We start from the raw sequence: 26,812 nt of genomic DNA, 5'->3' as shown, positions 1-26,812 counted from the left end.
GTAGCATCAGGCCTCCTGGTACACAGCAAATTGCTATGCATACCCCTGGTGGCTTTTAGCACCCAACACTTGCCACTGTACATGCAGAAGGTACGCTCAAAGCATCATGGTCAGTCTCAGTCTCTTCTTTATGAGTTGTCAACAGTTCCATGTTCTGGCACATGGACATGCTCCTTTAGTTGGGTACCTGCAGCAAACCTGGGTCCAGCTGTTACAAGGCAAAGATCTTGTTTTCACCCACCTTGGTGGTCTTTCATGTCTCATATATATCACTGGGCCTAGATGCTGCCAGGTAGCAGCCTTTGCAGTCATAGAAAGTCCCCTTCCCTTGCCAGAATGGAATTCCAGTGTATAACTGGTGGTGGTTTCATTTATGTGCCCATAGGCACCTACTGTGGCCCAGGAGCACCAATCACAGTCTGCAGCTGTAACACCAGACTTGGAGAACGTGCTAAGTGAGTCAGTGCTTCAGAGCATGCACAGGTCTCAGGCATTCTCATCTGTCAATCACGTGGGTACAGCGCTCGGGAGGTCAGGCTGTAGACACTGGCCGGAGAGTACCTAGCAATGTGGAGGCTCCGCTCCTCAGTTGCCAACAATGTGTGAGGCATGATAGGCAGCCACAGACAGTGCGCAGCCCCTGTGCACATCAGACTGCAGCAACCACCGGATGTAGTGCCATCATGCCCCAACCTGAGAAGCAGCAGTCCTCACAGGCTAAAAGGGACTGTCCCTCAGAGTTAAAATCCCCAAATCTTTCTCCATTTAGCTCTTGGCTTTTTCCTTCCGCAGCTCTGCACAGATCTACCACTAAAGACAGTCTGGGAACCTGGGACTCTGGGGAACTTGCTATCTTTAGGAGCTTTGCTGTTTGAATGCTCTTACAGGAACACCACACTGAAACATAATTACTCCTTTATAGGTCAGCCATTTTGAGCTCCTTAAAAGGACTATCCATGACGTGTCCATTTTCCATTCTCAGCACCTAGCATGGGGGCGACTCTAAAATGATAGGGCACGTGAGAGATACGCCCATATCCTTTCAAAATGTTCCTTCCAAGTTGTTATTGGTGTTTCTTTGAGCTTCTCTTTGTTCTTGTTGTTTGGTTTTTTGAGATGGGTCTCATGTTGCCCAGAATGGCATAGAACTGTCTAAGTAGCGGAGGGTGATGCTTTCATCTGCCAAGGTGAACTTCTTGCCTCATCCAACAAACCTGCCACGATCTCCAAGTCTAAAACTGCAAGCGCTTACTTCCCCCTGTGCCCGGGATACAGGATGAGGAAGAGATAATACCTGCCCTCAGGTAACTCAAAAGTTTGGCAAAGCTAAGTTCCTCTTTAGGACTTGTTTCCCACCTCCCTACCTACAAGCCTACTCTCAGCATTCTTTCTTCCCTCTGGAAATCCTGCATCATCTCATTAAGAATCGCTTTAACATTAGTGCTGAGGACTTGCCTAGCACCTTCAGATGAGTCTGGGTTCAATCCTCCTCACAAAAAGGATGGAAGAGGAAGAGAAGGATCTAAAGGAGGAAGGAGAGGAGGAGGAGGAAGAAAAAAAACAACAGCTCCTATGTCTGCAAGACGTTAACTGCTCATCTTTCAGAAGCAGTTCCCTAGAAACAAGGTTTTCACAGTCCCTCTAAATATAGCAGGCTCCATACACAATGCCATGTGACTCCATGGGCAGAGTGTTTGCTGAGCATAAAAGCTATTCATTAGGGTTTCCAGGATCCTCAATCCCCGCTGACTTCTTACCCAGCTGCTCCTTGGTGCGCAGTGTGTTGAAGCAAGGCTCAGAGATAATCTGACAGAAAAGCTCCAGGAACATGTTCTCCGAGGTGCTCTGCATGTCTGTCTGGTAGTAGATCTCAATGCCACAGTTATTGTGAACCTCATTCCTCTGCTGATAAACAAACCAGCCTCCTGAGAAGTTGCAAAAAGAGAGTGTCTGTGATTTAATAAAGTCAATGGTATATTTGGTTGATGTGGGATTCCCCTCTGTATACCACTGATTAATTAAGAAGCTGCCTTGGACCTATTACAGGACAGAATAGAGCAAGGTGGGAATTCCAAGCAAAGATAGAGGAGAAAGTAGGCGGAGTCAGGGAGAAGCCATGTTGCAGCCAGAGGAGAAAGATGCCTGTTGGAGTTCACTGGAACCTTGCCAGTAGGCCACAACCTCATGGTGATGCACAGATTAATAGAAATGGGTTAATTCAAGATATAAGAGCTAGCCAATAAGAAACCTGAGCTAATTAGTCAAAGCAGTGATGTAATTAATATACTTTCTGTTTGGTCATTTGGGGTCTGGGTGTCTGGGGACAAACAGAGCAGTCTCCTCCAACATTTGGTATTATTATTATTTTTTTCTTAGTGCTTTTTGAGACAAAGTCTCACCATATATCTGAGGCTGGCCTTGAACATGCTGATGAGTTTTCAACATTTCAGTACAAAATCTAAAAGTGGGGATTTCAGTTGAAGAACTGCCTTCATCAGACTGATCTGTGGGGTATTTTCTAGATAGGTCATCCACAGGGGAGAGTACAGCTATCCTGGCCCACTGCAGGTGGTGCCATGCCTGGGTAGGTAGGCGTGGACTGTATAAGAAAAATGCCAGCCTGGTGTGGTGGCGCACACTTTTAATCCCAGGACTTGGGAGGCAGAGACAGGCTGATCTTTATAAGTCTGAGGCCAGCTTGGTTTACCTAGTGAGCTCTAGACCAGCCAAGGCTCATTGTGAGATCTTGTCTTAAAAAACAAAAACAGAGGGAGAACATAAACAAGAAAGGCAGGACCGTGAGGAGTGCGTTCACCCACTGATACAAGGGGACTGATCTAATGAGAGTTCACCAAGGCCAATTGGACTGGGACTGAACGAGCATGTGATCCAACCAGATTCTCTGAATGTGGCCAGATTCTCTGAATGTGGCTGGCACGGGGTCTTTCTGAAAAGTCATTGACAATGACACTGGGACTTGTTTCCTCTGCATATACTGGATTTTTGGGATCCAGTCTGTTTGGATGCTCACCTTCCTGGACCTGGAGGGAGGGGGGAGGAACTTGAACTTCCCACGGGGCAGGAAACCCTGACTGCTCTTAGGGATGGAGAGGGAGGAGGAGAGGGAGTGGGGGAAGTGGGAGGGTGTTGGGAGGAGGGGCGGAAATGGAAACTTTTATAAATTAATAAACTTTTATAAAAAAAAACAAAACCAAAACCAAAAGAAACAAAACAAAACACTCCCAGAAAGGCAGCCAAGTAGGCCATGAGAAATAAGTCAGTCAGTAGCCACGGTCCTTCCTCCATGCCTTCTGCTCAAGCACCTGCATTGAGCTCCTGTCTTGGCTTCCCTGGATGAGGAACTGTAACCTGTAAGCCAAAATAAATCCTTCCCCCCACGGTTAGTTTTGGTCAGTGTTTTATTACAGAGACAGAAAGCAAATTAATACAGCCAGGTTGGCCTTGGAATCCTTCTGCCTCTGACTCATAAAAGGTGAGGTTGAGGTTACATGTGTGCTCCCCAACACCCTCTTTATCTTTTACCCCCTTGACTGACAATTTTCTTTCAATTTTTTTTTTTTTTGAGACAAAGTCTCACATAGCCCAGCCTGGTCTTGACTTTGCTATGTGGTTGAAGCTGGCTTTGGATCCTGCTTCTCCTGTCTTACCCCCCAGTGCTAGGATTCTAGCATGAACCAGACACCTGACTTAATAAACCGCCTCCCAGTAGACACTGCCAGTGCTGTTTCTCCTCAGAAGAGGGAAGGGTTCGTGGGCTCTAAGACTCATGTCTTAAGACCCTCTTCCAGCTTTTCACATGTATCTCAAAATAATTCCTCCCTCACAACACATAAGATTCTGCCTTCCAGCTGCAGATGCAGACCAATGGAGCCTCAGGTGAAGGGTTACTTAAGGCATTCACATCTGATCAGTCGGCTAAATCAGAGTCATTTTCTAACACCGTCATTCTGAGAATGGGATGCAAACTGTGCTGTTTCTGAAAATGAGGGAACTGATCGCGCAATCAGGAGGCAAAGACAGGCCCCTGGGAGAGGACAGGAGGGAGGGCAGGAAAAGCTCCACTTCGAAATTGTTTCTAGACTGGACCACTTGGAGTAAAGGGAAATGCTGTGATTTCTTTTTGCTTTTGGTTTGAGGCTTAAACACAGGACCACCCTCACCTGCCATTAAATACATGTTGAACCACAGAGCTCCAAGCTCAGCCCAATGGGACAGCTTGTGCTCACCAGATCCTAATTAATCCTCTCTGCCATGCATGCCCTGACTGAGGGACACATTAGAGGCAGCATGTAACGACCATCACCCACTTTGTGACAGTTGGCCATGCACAACAGCAGAACAAGCTGTGTTCAACAGAGGTGCAGTGAAGTAATAATACATGTGAGCTGCTTTAGTAGCTACTCAAAGCAGAAACCCTGGCTCTAAAGGAATGTATAATCTCATAAAATGGAGCTGCCCTTTAACACACATGAAAGAGCAGAAGTGCTGAGAGCTTCAAAGTGTTCAGAAAAACTCGCAAGTAGTTACTCCCCCTGAGGAAGTCAGGAAAGGGTAGTGGGTGTTACAGCTTGGCCCAAGCCTTGGGCCACATGCTGGACAGATGCTGTCCCACTGAGCGGCAGCCCTAGCCTAAAGAGTGTGGTCCCCAGCTTTAGACACTGTTGGAAGGTGGGAATTAGTGGAAGGGAGTTAAATCTTTAAAAACATGCTTGAAAGGGATGCTAGGACCACAGCCTCCCTTCTCTTTCTCTCTTGGCTGCCAGGAGGGAGGGACTCCTTCTCCATGTGTACTCCCATGATATTCTGTTTAGTTAAAATTTAAAAGCAAAAGACCAGCTACCCATGACCCGAAACCTTCAAAACTGTGACTCAAAATATATTTTATATTGGGTATTTTGTCATGGTTATAGGAAACTGACTAAAATAGAGGAGCACCATAGGCCTGGGAAGAGGACTAGAATACAGACATGAGTGCCTGAGCAGCAGGAAAAGGAACAGCATTTCAGCAGGTAAAAGAGCAATGAGCAGGAGACACAGACAATGTATGTACAGGGAATGCCAACAATGAAGAATGGCCAAAAATATCGATGCCCTCATTCTTGGTCTAGTATCTTCCCCATTAAAGTTTTCCACACTGAAACAATGTTCATTAAGTTTTTATATCAAAAGATGCCACTGTTAGTGTAACTATAATCTGACATTATAAATCCAATATAAATAAAAGTACTTCCTAATGTTATTCCCCTAGAAACATGTCCATAAGGAATATGTTGTTGTCTGTACCCTGACTATTCTGAACTATCCTCTCCAGCAATTCCAGCGGACTGCCAATGAGTGCCATGATTTCAGCTGCTTCTTAGTTTTCTTCAACTTTTATTTGTTGACACTGAGTCTCATTTACCCAAGGCTGGTTTCTAACTTATTGTCTTGATTTCTCCTTCTTTTGCTTCCACTTCCCACGTGCTCAGAATACAAATATACTACCATGCCCACTTTAATTCTCTGCTCAGAGCAAATCAAAGGCTCTGTGTGTGCTGGGCAAGCATTCTACACCACATCCACTGGCTTTCCTTTTTCTTTTAGACAAGAGTCTCACAATGTAGCTCTGGCTAGCCTGAAAGTCACTGTGCAGTCCACCCTGGTCTGGAACTCACAGACCCAAATGCTTCTGCTTCCCAAGTCACCACCATATCCAGCAAAATTTATTTTTTATTTATTTGTGTGCATGTGTGTGCACACGCGCATACATGTATGTGGTGTATCTGTGCTCATGAGTGCCCTATGGAGGCCAGAGGGCATCAGCTCTCCTGGAACTAGAGTTATAGGCAGTTTTAAGCCACCCCTACCCCACAGGTGTTAGGAACCAAAGTCAGGTCCTTTCCAGGAACAGCACACGACCTGATGAGCCAATCTCCAGGCCTCACAGCTCATATCTCATGAGCTATAAGATAACTTGTTTTCATTTTTTGTTTTGTTTTGGCTTGGTTTGTTTTTTGTTTTTTTTTGAGACAGGGTTTCTCCATGTTAACAATCCTAGTTGTCTTGGAACTCCTTTGTAGACCTCAAACTCATAAAGGCCCACCTGCCTCTACCTCCTGAGTGCTGGGATTAAGATGTGTGCCACCACTACCCAGCATAAGAGTTTTATTCTCTAATTCCTCTATATTCAAATACTAGTGAATTTCCAATATCAATCTCCTTAAAATTACTGCCTACTTTCAATTTCATGTATATGGCTCACAAACCAGAGAATTCTCTGGGAAAATTACCTACCTATAATCACATTTCTATAAAGAACAGAGGATTCATGTAGATCTTTGACATTAAACCATATATTATTCTCCAAGTGCATTCAACTCATTGTAACAAGCCCCATTACTGTATAAGAGCAACCCATTTTCAAAGGTATAACATCTCACTTACTGTCAGGGAGCTGGACTTCTCTGTACCGAACTAGCTGACTTGGAAGGAGCGGCTTGGTGTGAGCATGCTCAATAAGGGTGTCCTCTACCATCTGCATAATTCCTAATGCAGCCTGAAGGAGAAGAAATATTACAGCCTATTAGTTTTAAAAAATGAGTATTAGAATTCTAATGTACTCAGCATTGTGCTGGTCAAGTCTTAAGACAGAACAAAGGGAAAATCTCTTATAGCGATCCACAAAAGATTGCTAAAACTTCACCCCATATGTACCTGCTTTGTTATGTTTCCATGGAGAAGGGCTTCAATGTGCAGCCGTGACAGCAGCTGAGGTATGAAGGCCTTAAGTCGGGGAAGGGTAACATCTGGAAATGAGTAAGAAACAGTAAGATTTGCATGTTTTAAAACAAAACTTTGTATTTGAAATAATTTCAGATTTATATAAAACTTACAAAAATACTAGAGTTCCTTTAGACTCTTTACCCAGATTTGTCTAATGTTATCATATTTCAAGAACTACAACATGATTATCAAAACCTAAGCAATCAATACACTATGTTTTTTTTTTCAAGGTCCTATAGATCAAACCCAAGGCTTTGTATATGCTAGGCAAGCATGCTACCACCAAGCTAATATGATACTGTTAACCCAAGCACAGTCTTTATTTGAATTTCAGTCTTAGTTTTTCCTTGTGAATTTTTTGAGACACAGTCTTACTGTGTAGTCCTGGCTGGTCTAGAACTTGTAAGTAGACCAGGCTAGCCTTGAACTCACCAGGATCTCCCTCCCTGTCTTTGCAACAGTGTGCTGGGATTAAGATATGTGCCATCAATCCTGGCCTTGAATTTCAGTTTTTACAAGAATGCCCTATTTCTCTTCAGTATCTAATCTATAGTCTTGTATTACAATTATTGGCCATGCGTCCTTACAACTGGAAACAGTTCCTCAGAACTCCTTTGTTTACCTAGTGTCTTCTAACGACCAAACTATATGTATACACGAGCAGGGAGACGCACCGCAGAGGCAGTGTGCATCCCAGTGCATGAGGGGGTATATTCATGCTACTGGATCTGTTATCAGAAGTTACCTGGCTAAGGTAGTGTCTACCAGGGGTTTTCATTATGCACTGTTTTATTTTTAGGTAATAACGGTGTGGCTCGTGTATGTTCAGCAAGTAATTTGGAAGTGCTCACTTCCAAAGCCTTTCAAAGTCAAGTTTTCCCATTAGAATTAACTTGTTTGGGGGGATGGTTTAAGACCGTCTAAATACCGCTTTCTCTCAAATTCTTAAATTAAAATTTTATTGCATTAACTTTTATGTGTTGATTGTTTTTTACGGCAGTCTAGGGTGGAGAGTAGCAACACATATGTGGTGGTGGTGGTGAATGTGGGGGTCAGAGGACAATATACAAGACTCAGTTCTCTCTTCCCGCCGCATGGGTACCGGGGATCCAACTCAAGTCATCAGCATGGTGCGGGCACCTTTACCCATCGAGCAATCTCACTAGCTGCATTTCTCTCAGATTTTTACTAATTGAAGCATCTGTGGGTGGACACTGCCTGTGACAATTGTTATACCATGTCCCAGCAGTAATTTTCCTGCTTCTCACATTCCTTGCACATGTTCTGGTCCTTCCTTAGGAACTAATTTAATTAATTAATTAAATATCTATGATGGATCAGGCATTTTATAGATGTTATCATTCAATACAAAAATATAAGCTACTGCCTTGTTTTAAAGGTCTCTCTCTCTCTCTCTCTCTCTCTCTCTCTCACACACACACACACACACACGTCTGAAGTTGTTTTTGATCTTGAGTCACTGAGTTCTAAGTCGCTGCAGAGCTGGAACATGGTCCACTCCCACTGTCCACTGTGCTCCCTAGGGAGCACTTCACTAGCTTCCTGGCCTAACACCCATCATCCCATCTTTATTGAGATGATTTTTCTACTTAATGTTTCCCAGCTCTAGTCTCTGATGCACAGACCCTTCTAGCTGATCACTGTTTAACCTACAGGCAGAGCTGGGTGTGAGGCAGTTGGTAAATGTCACTGGACCGTACTAAGTTCTGAGGTTCTTGCTGCCTAGCCCTCGGAAATGGAATGACTAGAACCAGGGTAGAGAATTAGGTAGGAGAGTCTCACCGTCGAGGGCTTCTTTCAACTCATCTTTAGTCCAGGCCACTTCAGTCATCAGCAAACGGAGGTAGTACATGGCGTGCTGGTGAGGCTGCTCCGCCCGGAAGTTAGTCAGAGAGCGCATGTACTAGGGAAGGGAAACACGAGCTCATTAATTTTCAAAGTCAATTAAAAAAAAATCAGCTATAATCCAAGTTCTTCTACATAAATTATGTGTAACTGGAATGCAAGGATATTTACTTTTTTTCTCTTCTATATAAGTAGGCACAGTAACTAAAACCCTTCTCTGATTCTAACATCAAAGGGCAGACATTTCCATTGTCCAGGCGGCACCTTTACCTCTGACATGTGACGTGTATCTAAATGCCTTCTCTATGGGACATCTTGCATGCCTCAGAAAGTAATTCCCAGGGATCCTTGGATACCGCACACCTCCAAGGTCTTAGTAAGCAAGTAACATGGGTGGTAGTTATTGGACACTCAACTGAAAACTGAGTTTATCCAGTATATCCAGTCCTGGGCCAAACATGGCATGGATTTCAGTGGAAGACATAGCAGCCTTAAAGGGTGCACTATAAAGTAAGAAAGCTCTTCCAGTAGGCAGCCTCCAGCTACCCAAGCAGGCATGTGTCTAAAATGAAGGCTGGTGTAAGACGTCTCTCACTGCCACTGGAGCTTCCCCAGAGTTAGTCCTGTAGCTCTAGTAGGTTCTGAAGCTGACAGAGTCAGGTGTATACTACAGGCCTCAGCTTCCTAAGGGGAAAACCAGCAAAGACTCAGAACTATAAATGTTGTTGGTCTCCAATCCTCTCTCCATTATTAGCAATTTTTTAAAAATTTATTGATGGATTATATATAGTGTTCTCCCTGCATGTCTGCCTGCATGCCAGGAGAGGGCACCAGATCTTGTTACAGATGTGAGCCACCATATGGTTGCTGGGAATTGAACTCAGGTCCTCTGGAAGAGTCACAAGTGTTCTTAACCTCTGAGCCATCTCTCCAGTCCAGCAATTTTTATAACATGACAACACAAGTGAATTAATAAAAATTATAGAAACATGTTATAAGACTTACCGCTTCTTTTATAATTTCAAATCTTTTTTTATCAATCTCAAAAGTGGCCATTTTTTCAGTAATCTTCTTTAGCAAAATTGGCTGTTTGTCATTGTAACCTTTCACTGAGAGCTACAGAAAGAGTTGAAGGTATTAGTAATATAAGCTTAATGTAACACTGATCGTCTTCATATTAAACAATACCCTTTCCCAAATAAAGTCAATAGGAGGTAAACTCACCTGATGCCAAACTACAGTGACCCCTATCACTCTGGAACATTCATGTTCTCACTGTATCAAATATAATTATAGAACGTGTCTTCAGTTTTTATCTTCTTTTTGGTGTTGGAGACTGAACTCCAGGTCCATGCTAATATACACTCTACCACGGAGTGACACCCAAAGCTCATAAATTTTATATTAAGAAAGATTCTGATGAATAGTAGAATTAATACTTTAAAAAATGTTATGTATACAGTGTTCTGTCTGCATGTATGCCTGCATGCCAGATCTCATTATAGATGGTTCTTGTTGGGAATTGAACCCAGGACTTTTGGAAGAACAGCTGTGCTCCTAACCTCTAAGCCATCTCTCCAGCCCCAAAATTATGAATTTGGGAAGAAGACAAAAATCAGAGGGGACTGTTACCTATCTGCTGGACACATTCCAAAGCTGTTTAGAAATATTTAAATAATCAGCTCTGGTTGGATGTCACTAGGAGGCCAGGCAGCCCCAATGTCTGAAGCCAGTTTGGTTTACTCAACCAGTCCCAGGCTACTCAGGAACACACAGTAAGACCCTATCTCAACTACCTGCTTCTTCTAGGGAAAACAATCATCTTTGAAAAAAGATCAGGCAGTCCTAATGTTATATTTCATAGCCTGATACTGCTTGTTCAGTGTTATCTGACAAGGACCCACAAACTTAATTACCCTCTTATCTTATAGGTTCTGCTGATGTTCTAAATGCAATGGCAAACAAATCTGTAGGGAAAATAGAGTGTGCGCACTATGAGGCTTTCGCCTTAGAATGAAGTACTTTAACAGTCTCTCAAAGCCTCATATTGGGAAAGCAAGGGAGGGGAAAGGGTGTGATTACATTTCTATGTGCAGTACTGGAAACACTGCACGGAGAACTACCCTGTGAGGAATGACAGGCAAGAACCACAGCTGGAGCAAAAGTCCCTGGCCACAGAAAGCACTTTGTGTACCATGTGAACCACAACAACCATCGGAAAACCTGCTTTACCACAGATAAATGCTAGTATGCTGCTAAATGCCACTAGTAAGAAACAAAATAGACTATTACTTTAATACTTGTGGCTAATTTTGATCTTTGAGTCTCAATCTGTAGGATATGAAAATGGTTAGACTATATGCATTCTTATACATTGAATAACAGCCACCCAAAAAATAATGTTGAGAAAAAGAAAAAGAAATGAAATTTTAAAGACTTTTGTGAAAGACTGGGGACACATGCTCACCTCAGCTTTTACTAAACACGTGCTTTCAAGATTGGTGAGAATAAATGTGTGTCACTAAATGGATGTTAATTCACAACTGAGATATCAATGGCAGGATGTAAAAATAACAAGTAAAAGAGTTAATGAAACATGCCACAAAATAAAGTGCTGGGCAGATCTGAACACAGGATCTTTCTACTACGGTCTATAGAAACAAAAGATGTTTATGTAATCCAAGCACCACAATAATAACGAATAGCCTTTCCTTATACATAGCAAAGGACTCAAACACACTGGGAGAAACAAATGCTTTTAGGATTAGTATATTAAACATTTCAAACAGAACATGCACATATATGTAGCACACAGACATGTTCACAAGATGCACTAAGTTTTCCCAGTCACTTGTTAGTGGGCTAACACTAATTTGAAACTTTCAGTCATTTAAAAAGTGCAGGAAAAGAGCCCATCAACCTTCCTGTTTAAAGATGCAGACGTTAATAGTTTCCCAAGCTCAACAGAAAGCTCTAACAGTGTGGTGCCTTTCCTTGGGCTTGCATTTTACTTACAAGAATTGCATTCATCCCTGATGCAATGGCATAGCTCAAACCTGACAGGCGTGCTGCATATGTATACTCTTTTAAATCATCCTTCAATAACCTGATAAACAGGTATGTCATGTTGCAATGGAGAGGATCAGCATAAATGTAGCGACTAACAAAAAGAAAAACAAAAGAAATGCTTTGATACCTCAGACGGCGGCATGACAATGGAGAAACATGACCGAAGAGTATGGATATGCAGCCTCACGACCTGACTTCTGAGGAAACAGCATAGGCCAACCTCACATGTTTACAAAGACATGACTTCATTCTGTCTTTCTGAAGCGCAAGATTTCAGATACAGAATGGGTGACAGCTAAACCTAGAGCGGGCACAATTTTGTTTGAGGAGAAAAATATGGCATTCTGATGAAAGATGGTAAAAAAAAAAATCAAGGAAACTCTGCATACAATGAATGGTACACAGTGGAATGTTAGAATAAACGCTAACTTAAAATTAAATAAAGAGAAAATGTGATAAGTCATAAGGATTTTTTTTTTTTTAAAGAAAGTCATACCCACGATTCCAAATACTTCCATCCAATCAATGTAAACGTTGAGAGTGGAAGGCCGAGCATGGGTACTTACATACATCCCATAGATGGTATTTTGGAGGTCATAGCTCAGGCCCGCTAGCTCTGCTGCATATGCATACTCGTTGAGTGAGTCTTTGAGGAGCTCAAGGTACAAATAGGCCATGTTACAGTGCAAGGGGTCCACATAAGCAAAAGGGCTGGAAGAGAACGCGGACAGTGAAAGAGCGGTTTGTCACTTCCCGGGGGCTGCGGCCTTGGGCAGGCGAGAGAGCGAGTACCGGTTCTATCATTTCCTGAGGGCATGGCTCAATTCTTGAACCGGTTCCTTTTTTGCCATGAGGAGAAAAGGGTCTAAGAAGACATCAGAGACACGCTGCATGTGTGCACTGATGACGGTGAGGAGAACTGATTACCTCAGATAGTGTAGGGCAGTGATCCCAACCTTCCTAACACTGCGACCCTTTAACACAGTTCCTCATGTTGTGGTGACCCTCCCAATCATAAAATTATTTTGTTGCTACGTCATAACTGAATTTTACTATTGTTAAATTGTTATGAATCGTGATGTAAATATCTGACATGCAGGATATCTGATACGTGACCCCCGTGAAAGGGTTGTGGCCCACAGGTTGAGAACCGCTGCCATAGGCTACCCAACTAGCTGGAAAGGAAAGGCAGGTGAGAAGATGAAAAGGTTAAAGAGCATGGCCGTCCTTCAGCCGCCGGGAGAAGGCAAGGCTGATGAGTCGATACAGCATCTCTTCTCTCTCCAAGCAAGCTACACTTGTAAAGTTCAGAAATATGAGGCTGGGAAACCTGAGTGCTCTAACCATATGGTCTTAAAAGAGAAAGATTGGAAAGAATTGTGAAAATATTACCTTACCTGTAATCCACAGAACTAGAGTACTATCAGAACTTTAATAAAGTTTATCACAGAACTAACTGCAGCTAGGATTAGAAAAAATTACAGTATGAAAATATGTATGTGAGAGTGTACGAAAAGAGAGGAAAACATGTAGCAGTCAAAGAGAACCAGATTATCAACTTTAATCTCTCAGTCAGGAAGCTATTGTCCCCAGGGCACCTGGGCTGGTAGCACCTGAGTTTGGGATTCAAACCAAAGTTAAACGACCTACTTAGTTGCCTATTCAACACTGCTCACCTCTATCAGCACCAAGGAAAGAGCCATGCATTTGGCAGCATGAGTCCCTACAAGCTCACTATAGGGACTCTCTCTGGGTACGGACAGCACATGAGGAGGAACCAGGCAAAAATCCCCCGAGCGCTCAGGGCTCACAGCTGAACTGGAGGAGACGGTGGTAAGCGCAAGTCTAACGCGCCAGGTGGCGGTCGGGTTATGGGATGAGAAGCAGTGTAAGGAGAACAGGGAGGGGCCGGGGAGGGAAAATTTCTCCATACTGCTGCTCCAGACCCTAGGCCTGTGCTTTCTGCCTTACTGGAAGCAAAGAAAAGGTTTGACTCTCCTGTAGCAGTGACTGTACTGCACTACACATGATGGGCTGAGAGCAATGCCAACTATTTTATCCAAGCTAATAATAAATCAAAATATAGAGAAAATGCTTAGGCACTTGGGAAATTAAATTCAAAGAGAAAAACCTAAATGGAGGCTGCCATCTAATTCTCTCTTTTAAAAAACACATTCATCTATCTGTGCACACATCATCTATCATCTATTATATGCAACATATATACTTCATCTATCTGTGCACACATCTATCATCTATTATATGCAACATATATACTTCAGAAGTCAGTTTGTGGTAGCTGGTTCTCTCCTGCCATCAGTCCCAGGGACTGAACTCAAATTGTCAGACTTGGTGGCAACACCTTTACCGGTAGGCTAAGTCATCTCTCTGACTGTGATTTAATTTTCCTACAGTACTGCATACAGTGACAAACGTCCTTTAGGCACTGAACAACTTTAAACTTAAGCCATCTCATGCACACATCATCCACACCGGACCACACCACACCCCAACCACACACCCCACCCCACCCAGGGAGGCGGGTGTGGTGAAAGAGAAAAAGACTGAGGCGAGCTAGCTCATCAAAAGGAAAGTAAGGCCACGACAAAGTCATGGCCACATGTTTGGCAACTGGAACGTCGTCAGGTGGGGCTCAAAATCAGTAGTGCCAGGACTGGTGGTCCAATGCCATCTGACTCAAGCTTAGAAAAGAATTACAAATGTCCTAAAATACCAAGTCACACAACTATGTGTGCAGAACACTGGATAGGCCAAAAAAAATATGTTTAAGAGATATGATTCCACTGAAATATGCAAATTCTGGCACAAATATACTATATTCAGACACTATGCATCTTCATACAGGGTGTTTAACCTTCATACAGGTTTATAGGATCTTAAAAATTGTGATTTTTTTTAAGTATACATAATTTAATGTAACATAAAGTATACATAATTTAATCCTATTTCTGGAAAGATGAAAAAGACACACACACAACATACACATACAGTTTCTCTCTGTCTCTCACATTATTTAAAACAAGGTTTCTCTGTGTAGCCCTGGCTGCCCTGGAACTCACTCTGTAAACCAGGCTGGCCTCAATCCCACAGAGATCCGCCTGACTTTGCCTCCTAAGTGCTGGGATTAAAGGGATGTGCCACCACCGCCTAATGATAAATTCACTTTTTTATAAGAACATTGGTTTTAAAAATATAAAATTATAGTATGCATCAGGTTTGGTAGTGAACATCTGTAATCCCAACGCTAAGGCTAAGGCAGAATAGCTAGACTGTGTGTATTTTTACATTATTTTAAAGCATTCTAAGATTTAGCAGTTAAAGCCACTAACGTTTAACCATAAAAGGCACACGTGTCTGAGGCAATCTAGTGGCCCTGGTGCAAGGTCTGTGATGAGGTGAGAGTCAAGGCGCACTCTGGGCTTTACTCTTCTGAAGGGGAAACCAGACCTTGAAGGTCAACTCTGCAATTGTTAGAAGGCTCATGGCATGGACCTCTCTAAAAGACAAACATCGTTACATGAGGTATGGTTTTGAGATTTTATGTCAAAAAACAAAACAAAACAAAACAAATTCCCACCTCCCTTCTCTTTGTGTGTATAAACACATTCATGTATACATTTACACACATAAATATGTATTTATTTATGCACACATGCACACATCCCTGGGCACATACACACACCTATTCATTTGTTCATACACATATGTCTCTGGGCAAGTTTCAGGAATTGGAAAAATTGAACAAAAACATTTCAACTAATAATTCTTTCCTAAATGAACCTTCTGGATAAATCTATAGGCTCTTACAGATTCCCAAATCCCAAATGCTAAGAAGACCCTCTTAATAAGAGTTACCATAAATCAATTCAGCAAAAGGGAACATTCATTAATGCAAGGAAGAATTAACTTTGATTTTCAGCGCTTCTTAGCAACCTTTTCTTGTATAGGAGAAATCGAATTCTTATTATTTCAAAAATAGATGCTTAAGAAGAGAACACTCAACAAAAACATGATTGTTGATTTCCTAAGTTGGATTTAACTACATACCTGAAGAACTCAAAGTTGAGACAAGCTTTCGGCAAGAAAAATTTATCATCTTGCTTGAACCACAGCTTACTCATGGCTGTATCCTGTGACAGAGAAACAGTTTCATTAGGGAAAAAGAGGTATCTTTCATAAAAGCATTTGTTCAAAATACTCTTCAAGTTGAGGGGCAAAGGACATTATTCTGAAGGTTGCTGCTGTCCCACAGTCCTGAAGCACCCAGGTTAGCAAGCAGAACAGAGAGAAGATTGCCAGTCCTTGTGGCAGAGAAGCCAGCTCTCTATGACCCTTGAATGGGGACATAAGAGCATGGTGGAGGAGACATCAGTACCAACTGTTCTGACACAGTCTTTTTGGACACTGGGTGCCCAAGAGGCCCAGGACATCTTTTCGATAGATGTGTCAGTCAGCTTCTAGGGTGATCCACAACCCTGTTGGACCCATGTATAGTCCAAGTTAGCCTGCCTAACTGACAGGAAACCACAGACTCAGGGGTACTCTATCCCCCAAGATTCAACTATAAGACTTTGGCTCCCATGGGGACTGGAGAGATGGCTCAGAGGTTAAGAGCACTGACTGCTCTTCCTGAGGACCTGAGGACCTGTGGACCCAGCAACCACATGGTGGCTCACAATCACCTGTGATGAGATCTGGTGCCCTATTCTGGCAAGTAGGCATATATGCAGGCAGAACACTGCATACATAATAAATAAAAATCTTTAAAAAAGACTTTGGCTCCTACAATGTAAGACCTTGGCCACTACAGTCCCCTTTCAGTCAATCATCTGGGGACAGCCAGCTGCCATGTCAAACAACTCTACTGAGTTGAGAAGTCTACATGCTGAAGACCTAAGGTCTATTAACAATCACAAAATTGAGCCTAGGAGAGAATTCTTCAGCCCTATTTTAGCCTTCCCAGGAACAAAGTCCTAGAAGAAACCTCAACCATAACCTCATTATAGAACCTGAACCAGAACTACCGACCCCTGTCCTTCAGACCCCTAGCCCTCAGAAAATGTATCTTGTGGTTTTATCTGACTTTTAAAAAGATGTGTGTGGTTTTGAAGCTGGTAAGTTTTAGAATAATGTTTATGCAGTAAAAAGCACACTAAGATAAATAATCTAATAAAAACTTATTTCATCTGTTCTATACCAAGAATGCTCTCAAGTGTTCATTTTAAACCTTGAAACTGTTCAAGAGATAAAAACAATTTAATGTGCTCAGCACTTTACTCTGATAAAACATTTAAAACAGTTCAGCCAGGCATAGGGGCATGATTGCAATGCCAGAATTCAGAATGCTAGGGAGAACTGAGGAGGCTAGTCTTAGCTACATCAGATGCAAGGTTAGCCTGAGCTACAATAGCAAATCCCTATCTAAAACACAAGGTCTAAGGGCATAGCTTAGTGGTAGAGTTTTTGCCTAGCATATGCAATGCCCTGGGCTCAAGCCCCAGAACTGTACAAACAAACAATGAGATTATAGGGCAGTAGTAGAGTGTGGGCTGAATCTGAGCACAGCCTGTGCTCAGTCTCTAACACCTCCACCCAAAAGAGGCAATTAATAAAAAACAGTTCTCCTTTTCTTAATCATAATTCATTAAAATTACCTTAAAGGAAAAACAGATATTTCATTAATAACCTATTAAGATAAACTAAATTTCATGTTCCTAAACAATGACTCTTGTCTTACCCACTTCATCTGGGTATTAGGTCACGGGAAGAGAAAAACAATGGAAGGCAGTGTCTACTATCATGAGTTTTAGTGTACAAGTTTAGAACCAAGAATATGCTGCAAATTTTTACATACTTTATCCATGGAGTGAAATAATGACATGAAAAGAACATTCTGAAAAAGGAGGGGAGCCCTGACAGTCACTCTTCCCTGACTTGTAACTACAAGAGCTCCGTGCAGTCACTGTGTCTGAATCAGAACCTTTACGTTTTGGGACCTCCCTCAAACAGGCTTTCCTCCAGGCTTCTGACCCTGCATGAAGTGGCACAGAGCCATTTCTTTACCAGATCTTTACTGGGTAGAAAGGGGACCTTTCAACAGACTTACCATCCAGAAGAGCCCTGACCTTTTCTCCTACAACAAAGCAATCCATAGTCTATGTTATTTAGCAGCTTTGTTTGCTGTTGTATTTTTAACTTCAGAGTATTTCTTGTATTCTTTTACAGCATTTCTGTCACCTCATAGGAGTGACAAATCCTAAACCCACAAAGTACCAAATATAAGAAATGACCTCTCTCTATTTCTCCATTTAATAGTTCTGCTGACCTTTAAATTACAACCACTGGCTATGTGGTATGCTAGTATATGCCTACAACTCAAGAAACTCAGGGGTGAAGGCAAGAAAGAGGATCACTTGAGCCCTAAGAGTTGGGTAACGTAAGAAGAAAACCCCATCATAAACAAACAAACACAGATTCAGCTCATTACCTTAATAAGAGCAGGGTATGGCGTCGCATCTTTTTCCAATGACAAAATTTCAAAATTTGTAGGGATAAACTCATTCTTTGTTGGAAGTTTAAATTTCCCATTCAATTCGGCATTTTGCCACCTCTAGATGAATAATAAAACACACACAAAAGCAATTATGAATATAACCTGAGTTAAAAAATACCGTCTTTGGGCTGAGGCTATCCCCTGGTTTGATCTTCAGCATCACACTGCAAAGCAACGGTAAGTGCTCCCTGAGCACATGGTTCTTCCACTCTGTAATCCTATCACTTGGGAAGCAGAGGCAGAAGGATCCCCAGCGAGACACCAGCCTGGCTGACTTCTCAGCAAGCCAGGGCTACATAAGGAGACCCAACTACAAACAACAAAAAATGGTGTCCTTGCTATCTGCAAGCAAACAGGAAGGAGCATTCTCCTGTCAGATATGGAGGGGCTACAACCAGAAGCAATGGATGCTGATGGATTTTCATGTAACTTCAGCTTATCTTTCTGGTACTAAAAGAGGTTTTACATTTATCTATATAATTTTTTTTCTTCTTTCTGCAGCTTCTAATCAGCTAGTTAAAGAAAAATCCGAGTCTGTGGAACAAAGAGAAGCTGATGGGATCATATCTACTGTAGTTCTTTAAAAATTAAGCACCTACACAGGGATATTTAAATCCATACTTTCATTATATTGTTGCCTCTATTTATGGTCTGAAGGCCAGGCTAATTGGGGGCTTCTTCTACCTTGGTACTTATTTTCCCCCCCTTATTTATTTTGTATGCAGCTGCACACACACCACACACTGCCTATGTGGAGGTCGGAGGACAGGCTGTAGGGATCATCTTCCACGTACCAGGTAGATTCTGGGGACTGGACCCTAGCTTTGGCAGCAAGTGCCTTTACCCACAGAGCACACTCACCAGCCCAGGAGCACTCTCGTCAGCCCATGAGCATACATACCAGCCCACGGATCAATCTCACCAGCCCAGGAGCACTCTCACCATCCCAGGAGCACTCACCATCCCAGGAGCACATTTACCAGCCCACGGAGCAATCTCACCAGTCCACAGAGCACACTCACCAGCCCAGGAACACTCTCACCAGTCCACGGAACACTCTCACCAGCCCATCACTTCAGGCTTCTTAAGGCCTGGCCCATTTCTTTCAGAACATGCAAACTATTAGGTAAGCCAGCAATTCAAGACAAGGTTAAAACAAAGACCAGATCTAGGTCAAGAACGACACACGAACTGGCTCTACCAGCGAAGCTGGACAGGTCCCAGAACCCTACCTGACAACACTGCACTGGCTGGAGAGATGGGTCACAACTAAAGTTCAGGCTCACAACTAAACAGGCTTTTATTACTGACAACCCAAAGGGGCAAACCAGTGCCGATAACCCCGGATCCGGTCACTTGTCAGCTAGTTGACACATGTGGTCTTCTGGCACGGGGAGAGTAGAGATGTTGACGAGAGCATTTAAGCTGCAGTGTGTCTCCAGAAAGGCAGAGGGGAGGACAGAAAACACATAGCAAGCCATCTCACTGCTGAACTTCCAGATAAACTTAAGAAGAATTCTCCAGGGCAAGACTGCTATAGTCATAATGTGGTAAACAGAGGTTCTCCTTGTTTTCAGGTTATTTCAGCCCCAGGACTGACTGAAAAAAGCTGAATTTTCTTCAGTTTAAGAATATGGATTTAGTCACATCCTGGAGGGCATCAAAGTGTCAGAGCTCCCTGAAGCATCAGTGATAATTTTTTCTTACATTATTGCTTTTTTTAGGACAGAGATGTAAGCACTGGCCACACCAGCCTGGATACCCGTGTGGAACCAGAAGGAGAGAGCTGACCATACAAAGTTGTCCTCTGACCTCCATATACATATAATCCACACACAATAAAATAAAAATGGAAAAAATATTTCTTTTCCTGTACTGTCATTGAAATAAAAAAAATCATTACTTTAAGGTTTTCTGGTACTGTTGGTAATGGACCGAAACAAGGGTCCACAGCCAACAAGCAAGAGAGAAAAAGATTCTACTCAGCTAAGCAAAGCCTCGAAAAACTGGGAGAATGAAGTCTCAGCACAACTACCTGGAAATAAATCACAGTTCTCCTAGGTTGAAAAAAGAGTGACCAATGAGGGCAAAACATAATGCTAGCAGAAAGTAAAGCCGCTGAGCCCCAGCCAGGACTGCGAGCCCCAGCTAGGACTGTGAGCCCCAGCCAGGACTGCGGCAGCGCAGCTGGCCCTCCGCAGCTTGCCCTGTCTTCCGGTCCCTTGCCTTCCTGGCTCTGTGCAACTGCGTTCCCCACTCTTCACGGCTTAGATGCAGCAAGGCTGGGTGTCTGCGGTTTATAAACACACGGGAAGGAGCCAGAGCACGAGGCTTCATGAGAAACCTCCAGCTCCTCTGACTCTTCCCAGGGCAGCAAGGGTGGCGGTGCCCACCACTCTCCATGCTCTGGAACCTGCGTGGAAGGATCGAGGGGATCTGGGTTCCCGAGGCTCCTCATAGCTCAGGCTTATTCACAGATGACGTAAACCTACCTGAATGACTTCCTCTGGGATGGCTTCTTGCTTGTACTGGGTTCCGTACCACTGCTCTGTGCGGTCAGTTTTCCCTTCAAATGATTTGGAAACTATTGCCACCCTAGAGACAGAGGGAGAAAACAAACAGAAGCAAGCCTGTAAACTTATGGTACAAATGTGAATGGACTCTGACTCATGAAAACGTAAATAATGTTCAAGAATGTGTTGGGCCTTGTCCTAGTTCCTCCTGGTGTGTAAACACCAAGACCAACAGCCCGTCACTGACCACTACCACTTCTGGAAAATAAGCTAAAAAAGAAGAAACATATTCCACAGAACAAAGAGTTCTGCACGATGCCCACAAGGCAATGAAGGATGCTGACAAATCAAGAGCCTCCCAAGGGTCTGCAAGATAGCTCAGCAGACAGAGGAACCTGCTCCACAGGCCTAACAGTTTGATCCCGGGAACCGCGCAACAGTGGACGGGAGAACTGACTCCAAAGTTCCTCGGTAAGTGGTGGGTGTGAGGCTGGGAGGACCAGGCAGGAAGGTGGGCGGAGGAGAGATGGGATCGAGGGAGAAAACAAGGGTTAGCCTGGGAACTGCTTATAACATATAAAGGTGATCCTAGTGAAGTCTACAGACAAGGAGGGAGCCGCAACCTCTCCTAGCCATCTTTTGTCACTAAACGAAACTTTCAGTTCTGAGACTGGTTTTATCCAGTTGAGTTGTCTGAAAGGATCCCATGGAAACCCCCAAACAACCTAGGCTATTGCCAAGTCAATAGGCTGCTTTCCACAAGCTGACAGCAAGACACCCACACAACTCAATGAACACTGAAAGAGAGAGAGCTGGTGTCTAGTGTCTATGATATGGATAGGTACTCTGCAGGCCACCTAAAGAGAAATGTAAATCCAACCATAAAATCATTGATCTACAATCTGTCCTACCTACAAAGTATGCTAGGCAATGGTGGCATAAACCTTGTGGTAGTACCCAACACATGTCTGATTGTCTTAAGGCCCATTCCGTCAGATGGAACTCATACCTGACACTGCTTGGGTGACCAAGAACCAGATGCTAGATAGCCCAGAGACCTAGGGCAAAACCAAAATACTATTGGGATGATGATGATGATATAAAATGACTCCTAATGATATTCTGCTGTACTCACAGATCCATGCCTTACTCAGCCATCATCAGAGGGGTTTCCTCCTGCATATGGGAACAAATAGAGATACCCACAGCCAGACTCCTGGACATGTAAATGAGTGAGTCTCTGATTCTAGGCCCTTCTCTTGGGGCTCTTTTATTTTTCTATTGGCTTATTTTATCCAGCTTCAACACAATGGTTCTCATTTATCTTATCATATTTTATTTTGCTGTGTTTTGTTGTTATCTCTTAGAAGTCTGTTTTTTCTAATGACAGACAGAAGACGGACAGAGAGTAGGTCTGGATGGGAGAGGAGGAGGGGAGGAACCAGGAGTAGTAGAGGAAGGGGAAATTGTATTCAGATTATATTGTATGACAAAAGAATCTATGTTTAATAAAGGGGGGTAAGAAAAGAAGGCTGGAAAGCAGGCTAGCTGTGATACTGGGAATGCAGCACTGGAGGGGAACCATCTGGAAACAAAGGTTTCCTGACTACAGATAGGAAAAGACAGTGTAGTTTCCAGGGGATGACTTCTCATGTCATCCCCTGACATGAGAATATCAGTCTTTTGCAAATAATGTCTGAGAGAAAATAAAAAAGAAAATGAGTATAGTGGCATATTATTTGTGTTTTAATAAATCAAGCTTGACTGAAGATCAGAGGGCAAAGCAGTCACACAAATCAGCCACACAGGGCGGGGAATGGTGGCACACATGTTTAATCTCAGCACTTAGGGGGACAAAGGCAACCAGATCTCTGGAGTTCAAGTCTACCCTGGGCTACACATGATCAATCCAGAAACAGATCCAGGTGATGGTAGTTCACACCTTTAATCCCAGTGTTTGGGAGACAGGAGCGAACTGGCTGGGTGGAGAGAGGAATATAAAGGGGAAGAAACAGGAAGTCACTGGAGGGTGGAGTCTGAGAATTGCTGGAGACAGAATCTTGCCCCTTCCATCTGAAGATCTGGTGGAGGTAAAAGGTCTCTCTAGTGGCTTGGCTGTTCTGCTTTTCTGATCCAAAAGATTCAAATTAGACTAACTTTATTCTTTCACTAGCAGACTCTTACAATTTCATAACAAATTAGATTTTTGTTTGTTGCTAATACTAGAATTACACCCAGGACTTTGCACATGTGAAGTACATGCACTAGCCTACACTACACCCTCAACCCCTCAAATTAGATTTTTTAAAGATATACACAAAAGATAAAAGTGCAAAACATACAAACCAAAATTCTATTGACAAAACAAAATCAAACAACAACAGCAAAAGGCAAGTGCTGAGGAAACCCAGACTTACGAAAAACGCTGAATCGTGTGTGTGCGCACACATGCACAGGTGTTGAGTGTGCCCACGTCCACACATCTCTCTCTGTGTTGTGCATTTTATTAACCACTGAATCCTCACTCCAGCCACTATATGTGTTTCTGAAACTAAGAAGGAATTACTTAAACTAAGAAAGAAAGAATAAAATGAGGCTAAAAGCCCGAGGAACATTCGGTCAGCTTTTCTTGAACCCCTACCACACCAGCTTGAATTATGCAAAGATAAACACAGTTTCTACCTAAAGGAAACTTATAAGAGAACACATGGCCTAAAGCAAAGTGTGCTAATCTCATGTTAAAGGAGACAATGCCTGTATTACTAAATTATCTTTGGAAACACCATGGATCTTTACATTGTGCCAGTGAACCAAATACAAAGAAAGCGCTGATGCTCAGGATAGGCAATCCATGTGAGTCAGATGAAGCCACAGCTCCACACACAAGTGTGCATGTTCCATGACACGCGAAGAAGTAATAAACTAACAAAGTCATCGGCTCATCTTCTTTTGGAAAGGTTGAAGGATATGAAAAGAGACAGAACACTAGAGAAGGGCAAATACCTGTGTTTATAAAGAGAAAGGAACAGACTCTGAACACCATAAGCCAGTGACTTAAGCAGACTACTGACAGAATTCTACAGCCAATGGTGAAGACTGGTAGCAACTAGAAGACAGGCCTTGATTAGATTCATCATGAATAACAACTCCCAAATTAATAGAATCACTTATGATTTGAGCTAGGCACACAGTAAAGATACTCCTGCTGCATCAAGATGGAATGATAAACACATCAAAGGCATAAAGGAGAGTAGAAACAGTTAATACCCATGGACCAGCAAACAGTAACACTACAAAGAAATGTCTCTACCTTAATACTTAATGAGTTCCATTATCGGTGGAACTTAGAGCTAGGACAGTAAATACCTAAGTGATACAACGTAAGCTACAGACTGGTGGGCTGCACCCAACAACCTCTCACATTCTGAGGAATTCCTTTCCTGGTTGCAATGTTACACTTGTCTCACTGGGATTTAAAAAGTAATTGTACCTTTGAGTAATACAGTTCTCGCCTGGCAGCTGGCAAGATTATCCCAGCTGTTCTGCACTTCCTGAGTGACCTGCCACAGTTATGATGAGAGCAATCACAGAGTCTAAGCCTCCACACGAAAAACACTTTCCTTCAAAGCGACGATAACAGGAAAAGGAGTCTCTTAAAGTCTAATTGCACGAGACATCAAATTTAGAAACATGCAATTTAATCAAAAGTAAAACACCGACTCCAGCACGTTCACGTCTAAAAACGTTGGTATGACAAGCAAATGCTATTTAAATCACGGGTTTTCAAGGGTATGTGTGTGGGTACACATACTACCTTGTGCATGCATGATCAGAGAACAACTTTGGAGATGCAGTTTTTTCTTCCACCTTGGGATCAAATCCAGGTTACCAGGCTGGATACCAGGTTACCAGGATGTTTGCTTGCTGATACCCATGGGGGGCCTGTATATTCTTCTTGTTTGCTTGTTTTGTTTGTTTGTTTTGTGTCAGGCTGGCCTCAAACTTGTCAGCACACCCAGATGTTTTGGAGAGGTCTTGTTTTCTTTTGGTTAAACTCCTAAGTATTTTACTGCTTTGTTTGCTTGGTTTTTTGGTTTTTGGTTTTCCAGAGTTTCTCTGTGCTGCCCTGGTTGTCTTGGAGCTTGCCCTGTACATCTGCCTGCCTGTGGAATTAAAGTCGAGCGCCACCACTGCCCAGCTGGCTTGGTTGTTGTTATAACTATTTTAACCTCCTCGTTTTCTCCCTTGCTATATGCAGAAATGCATCCAGGAGACCAACCCTCAGCCTGCACTTGTGACGCGTCACTTGACAGCACATGAACCATGCAGACTCTGTCGCATCCCATCTAGGAATGAGCGACTGTTTACTTCAGGATCGACTGTCAACTTTATTATTCGCTGACAAAAAATGGAAAGTTCTGGACTTTTCCATTCTTCAGTATTTAAGTAAATTATTTTACGCTGAAGGCAATGCTGTCAGAGGGGAGTGATAGCCCACAGATGTTAGCTTCCATTAACATCCAGTTTTTGAGTAAGATTTTCCATATTATAATCAGATATTGAGTAATTAAGGATTAGACAACAACTATGGCAATAAAACTGACTGGGAGTCACTGTGGGGGCGTACACCTGTAATCTCACATCTGGGAGTTGAAGAAAGGAGGCTTAAGAGTTCAGGTTTATCCACCTTGGACTATGGGAGTTTGTCTTAAAAAACCAAAGACTGGTGTAGTTATGCACTCCTGTAATTCCAGTTTCTAGGAGGCAGAGGTGGAAGAATCGATGTAGTTTTGAAGCTAGTCAGGGCGATAAAGTGAGACCTCTTCTTTCAAAAAAAACAAAACGGACTGGAGAGAGCCCAGAGGCTAAGAGCACTTGCAGCTCTTCCAGAGGACCCAGGTTCCCAGCACCCACACTGGGTGACTCACAAGTGCCTGGAACTCCAGTTCCGGGGGATCCAATGCCCTCTGACTTCTAAGGGCACCCACACACATGTGGCACATACAAATTAAATCAAAATAAATCTCAAAAATAAACACAAAACTGAACACAAGACATACTATAATTTGTTGTGATTGGCTACATGAAACAGATTTAATTTCTGTATGGTCACATAGCTTATTTTCATTCGCAAAGATGAAAAACTTCGACTCTTAATGAGTTTTTTAAATTAAAAACTAAAGCATTGTATTAACCCTTAACAAAGCTTGATAATAATCTGTATTTTCTCCATTTCATTACTAAATAAAACACTCAACTACATCTAGCTCCAGATGGACAATGTCAGAGGTGCGCTGGTGAGAGGACACCTGCATATGTGCACCACTGTTGCACGCCCCTCCTGGTGGGACACCTGCGTGTGTCCATTACTGTTGTACGCCCCACCTAGTGAAAACCAATTGTTTCTTTTCTTTTCTTTTCTTTGGAGCCTGTCCTGGAATGTTTATTTTCTTTTCTTTCTTTTTTTTTTTTTTCCGAGACAGGGTTTCTCTGTAGCTTTGGAGCCTGTCCTGGAATGTTTATTGTCTTTTATGTCATTTCTATCACTGAACTTGCAGAGAGGGTGAATGAAGAGAGGTGGGTTGGTGTTGGTTCATTAGACTATTCTCTACTTTTGCAGTCAATTTTATACTATATTTTGAGACAAGCTTTTATGTAACACAAACTGGCCTCAAAATGAGTAACTGGGCTGGCCTTGAATGGCTGCATCCCAAGCACTGGAATCATGGGTGAGAACCATCGCAACAGGCTTGTAAAGACTGAAGACGTTCAAAGGCATGGGGTGCACACCGTTAGTCCCAGCACTCTGAAAACAGGCAGGCATGTCTCTGAGTTTGAGGCCAGCCTGGTCTACATAGTGAGCTCCAGGCCACCCAAGGTCACATAATGTGAGCCTGTCTCAAAAATAAATAAATAGAAATAAAAGCTTTTTAATCACAATTGTGAGTTCTGAGATTCTAATTATGAGAAAAGCTTAGTGTGTAATAGGAAAATCTGCAGGTGACTC

General features: G+C 42.8%; 1 protein-coding gene and 1 long non-coding RNA gene across 5 annotated transcripts in view; one reads left to right on the top strand and one right to left on the bottom strand.

Moving 5' to 3' along the window:
• The window catches only part of Ide (insulin degrading enzyme), a 92,646-nt gene that overhangs the window by 10,495 nt on the left and 55,339 nt on the right, over window positions 1-26,812 (bottom strand). For 3 of the 4 annotated variants that reach the window (XM_048438920.3, XM_048438921.3, XM_085693833.2), the window contains exons 12-20: window positions 20,785-20,887; window positions 18,227-18,349; window positions 15,787-15,869; window positions 12,285-12,429; window positions 9,655-9,765; window positions 8,587-8,707; window positions 6,715-6,806; window positions 6,445-6,556; window positions 1,758-1,925 (exon numbers count right to left, since the gene is read on the bottom strand). In XM_048438920.3, the coding sequence (XP_048294877.1) occupies window positions 1,758-1,925; window positions 6,445-6,556; window positions 6,715-6,806; window positions 8,587-8,707; window positions 9,655-9,765; window positions 12,285-12,429; window positions 15,787-15,869; window positions 18,227-18,349; window positions 20,785-20,887 (1,058 nt within the window). Of the gene's footprint in view, window positions 1-1,757; window positions 1,926-6,444; window positions 6,557-6,714; window positions 6,807-8,586; window positions 8,708-9,654; window positions 9,766-11,664; window positions 11,810-12,284; window positions 12,430-15,786; window positions 15,870-18,226; window positions 18,350-20,784; window positions 20,888-26,812 lie in introns of all 4 variants that reach the window. The other variant, XM_048438922.3, reaches the window with a different exon arrangement.
• On the top strand, window positions 20,895-26,745 carry LOC148121326 (uncharacterized). The gene is made up of 2 exons (XR_015738351.1): window positions 20,895-21,276; window positions 25,064-26,745. It is a non-coding gene; the product is annotated as an uncharacterized LOC148121326 (long non-coding RNA).

This window comes from Myodes glareolus, chromosome 7, assembly GCF_982192425.1.
Source record: "Myodes glareolus chromosome 7, mMyoGla1.1, whole genome shotgun sequence".
Classification (NCBI taxonomy): domain Eukaryota; kingdom Metazoa; phylum Chordata; class Mammalia; order Rodentia; family Cricetidae; genus Myodes; species Myodes glareolus.
This window is presented reverse-complemented; position numbering and strand designations above follow the sequence as displayed.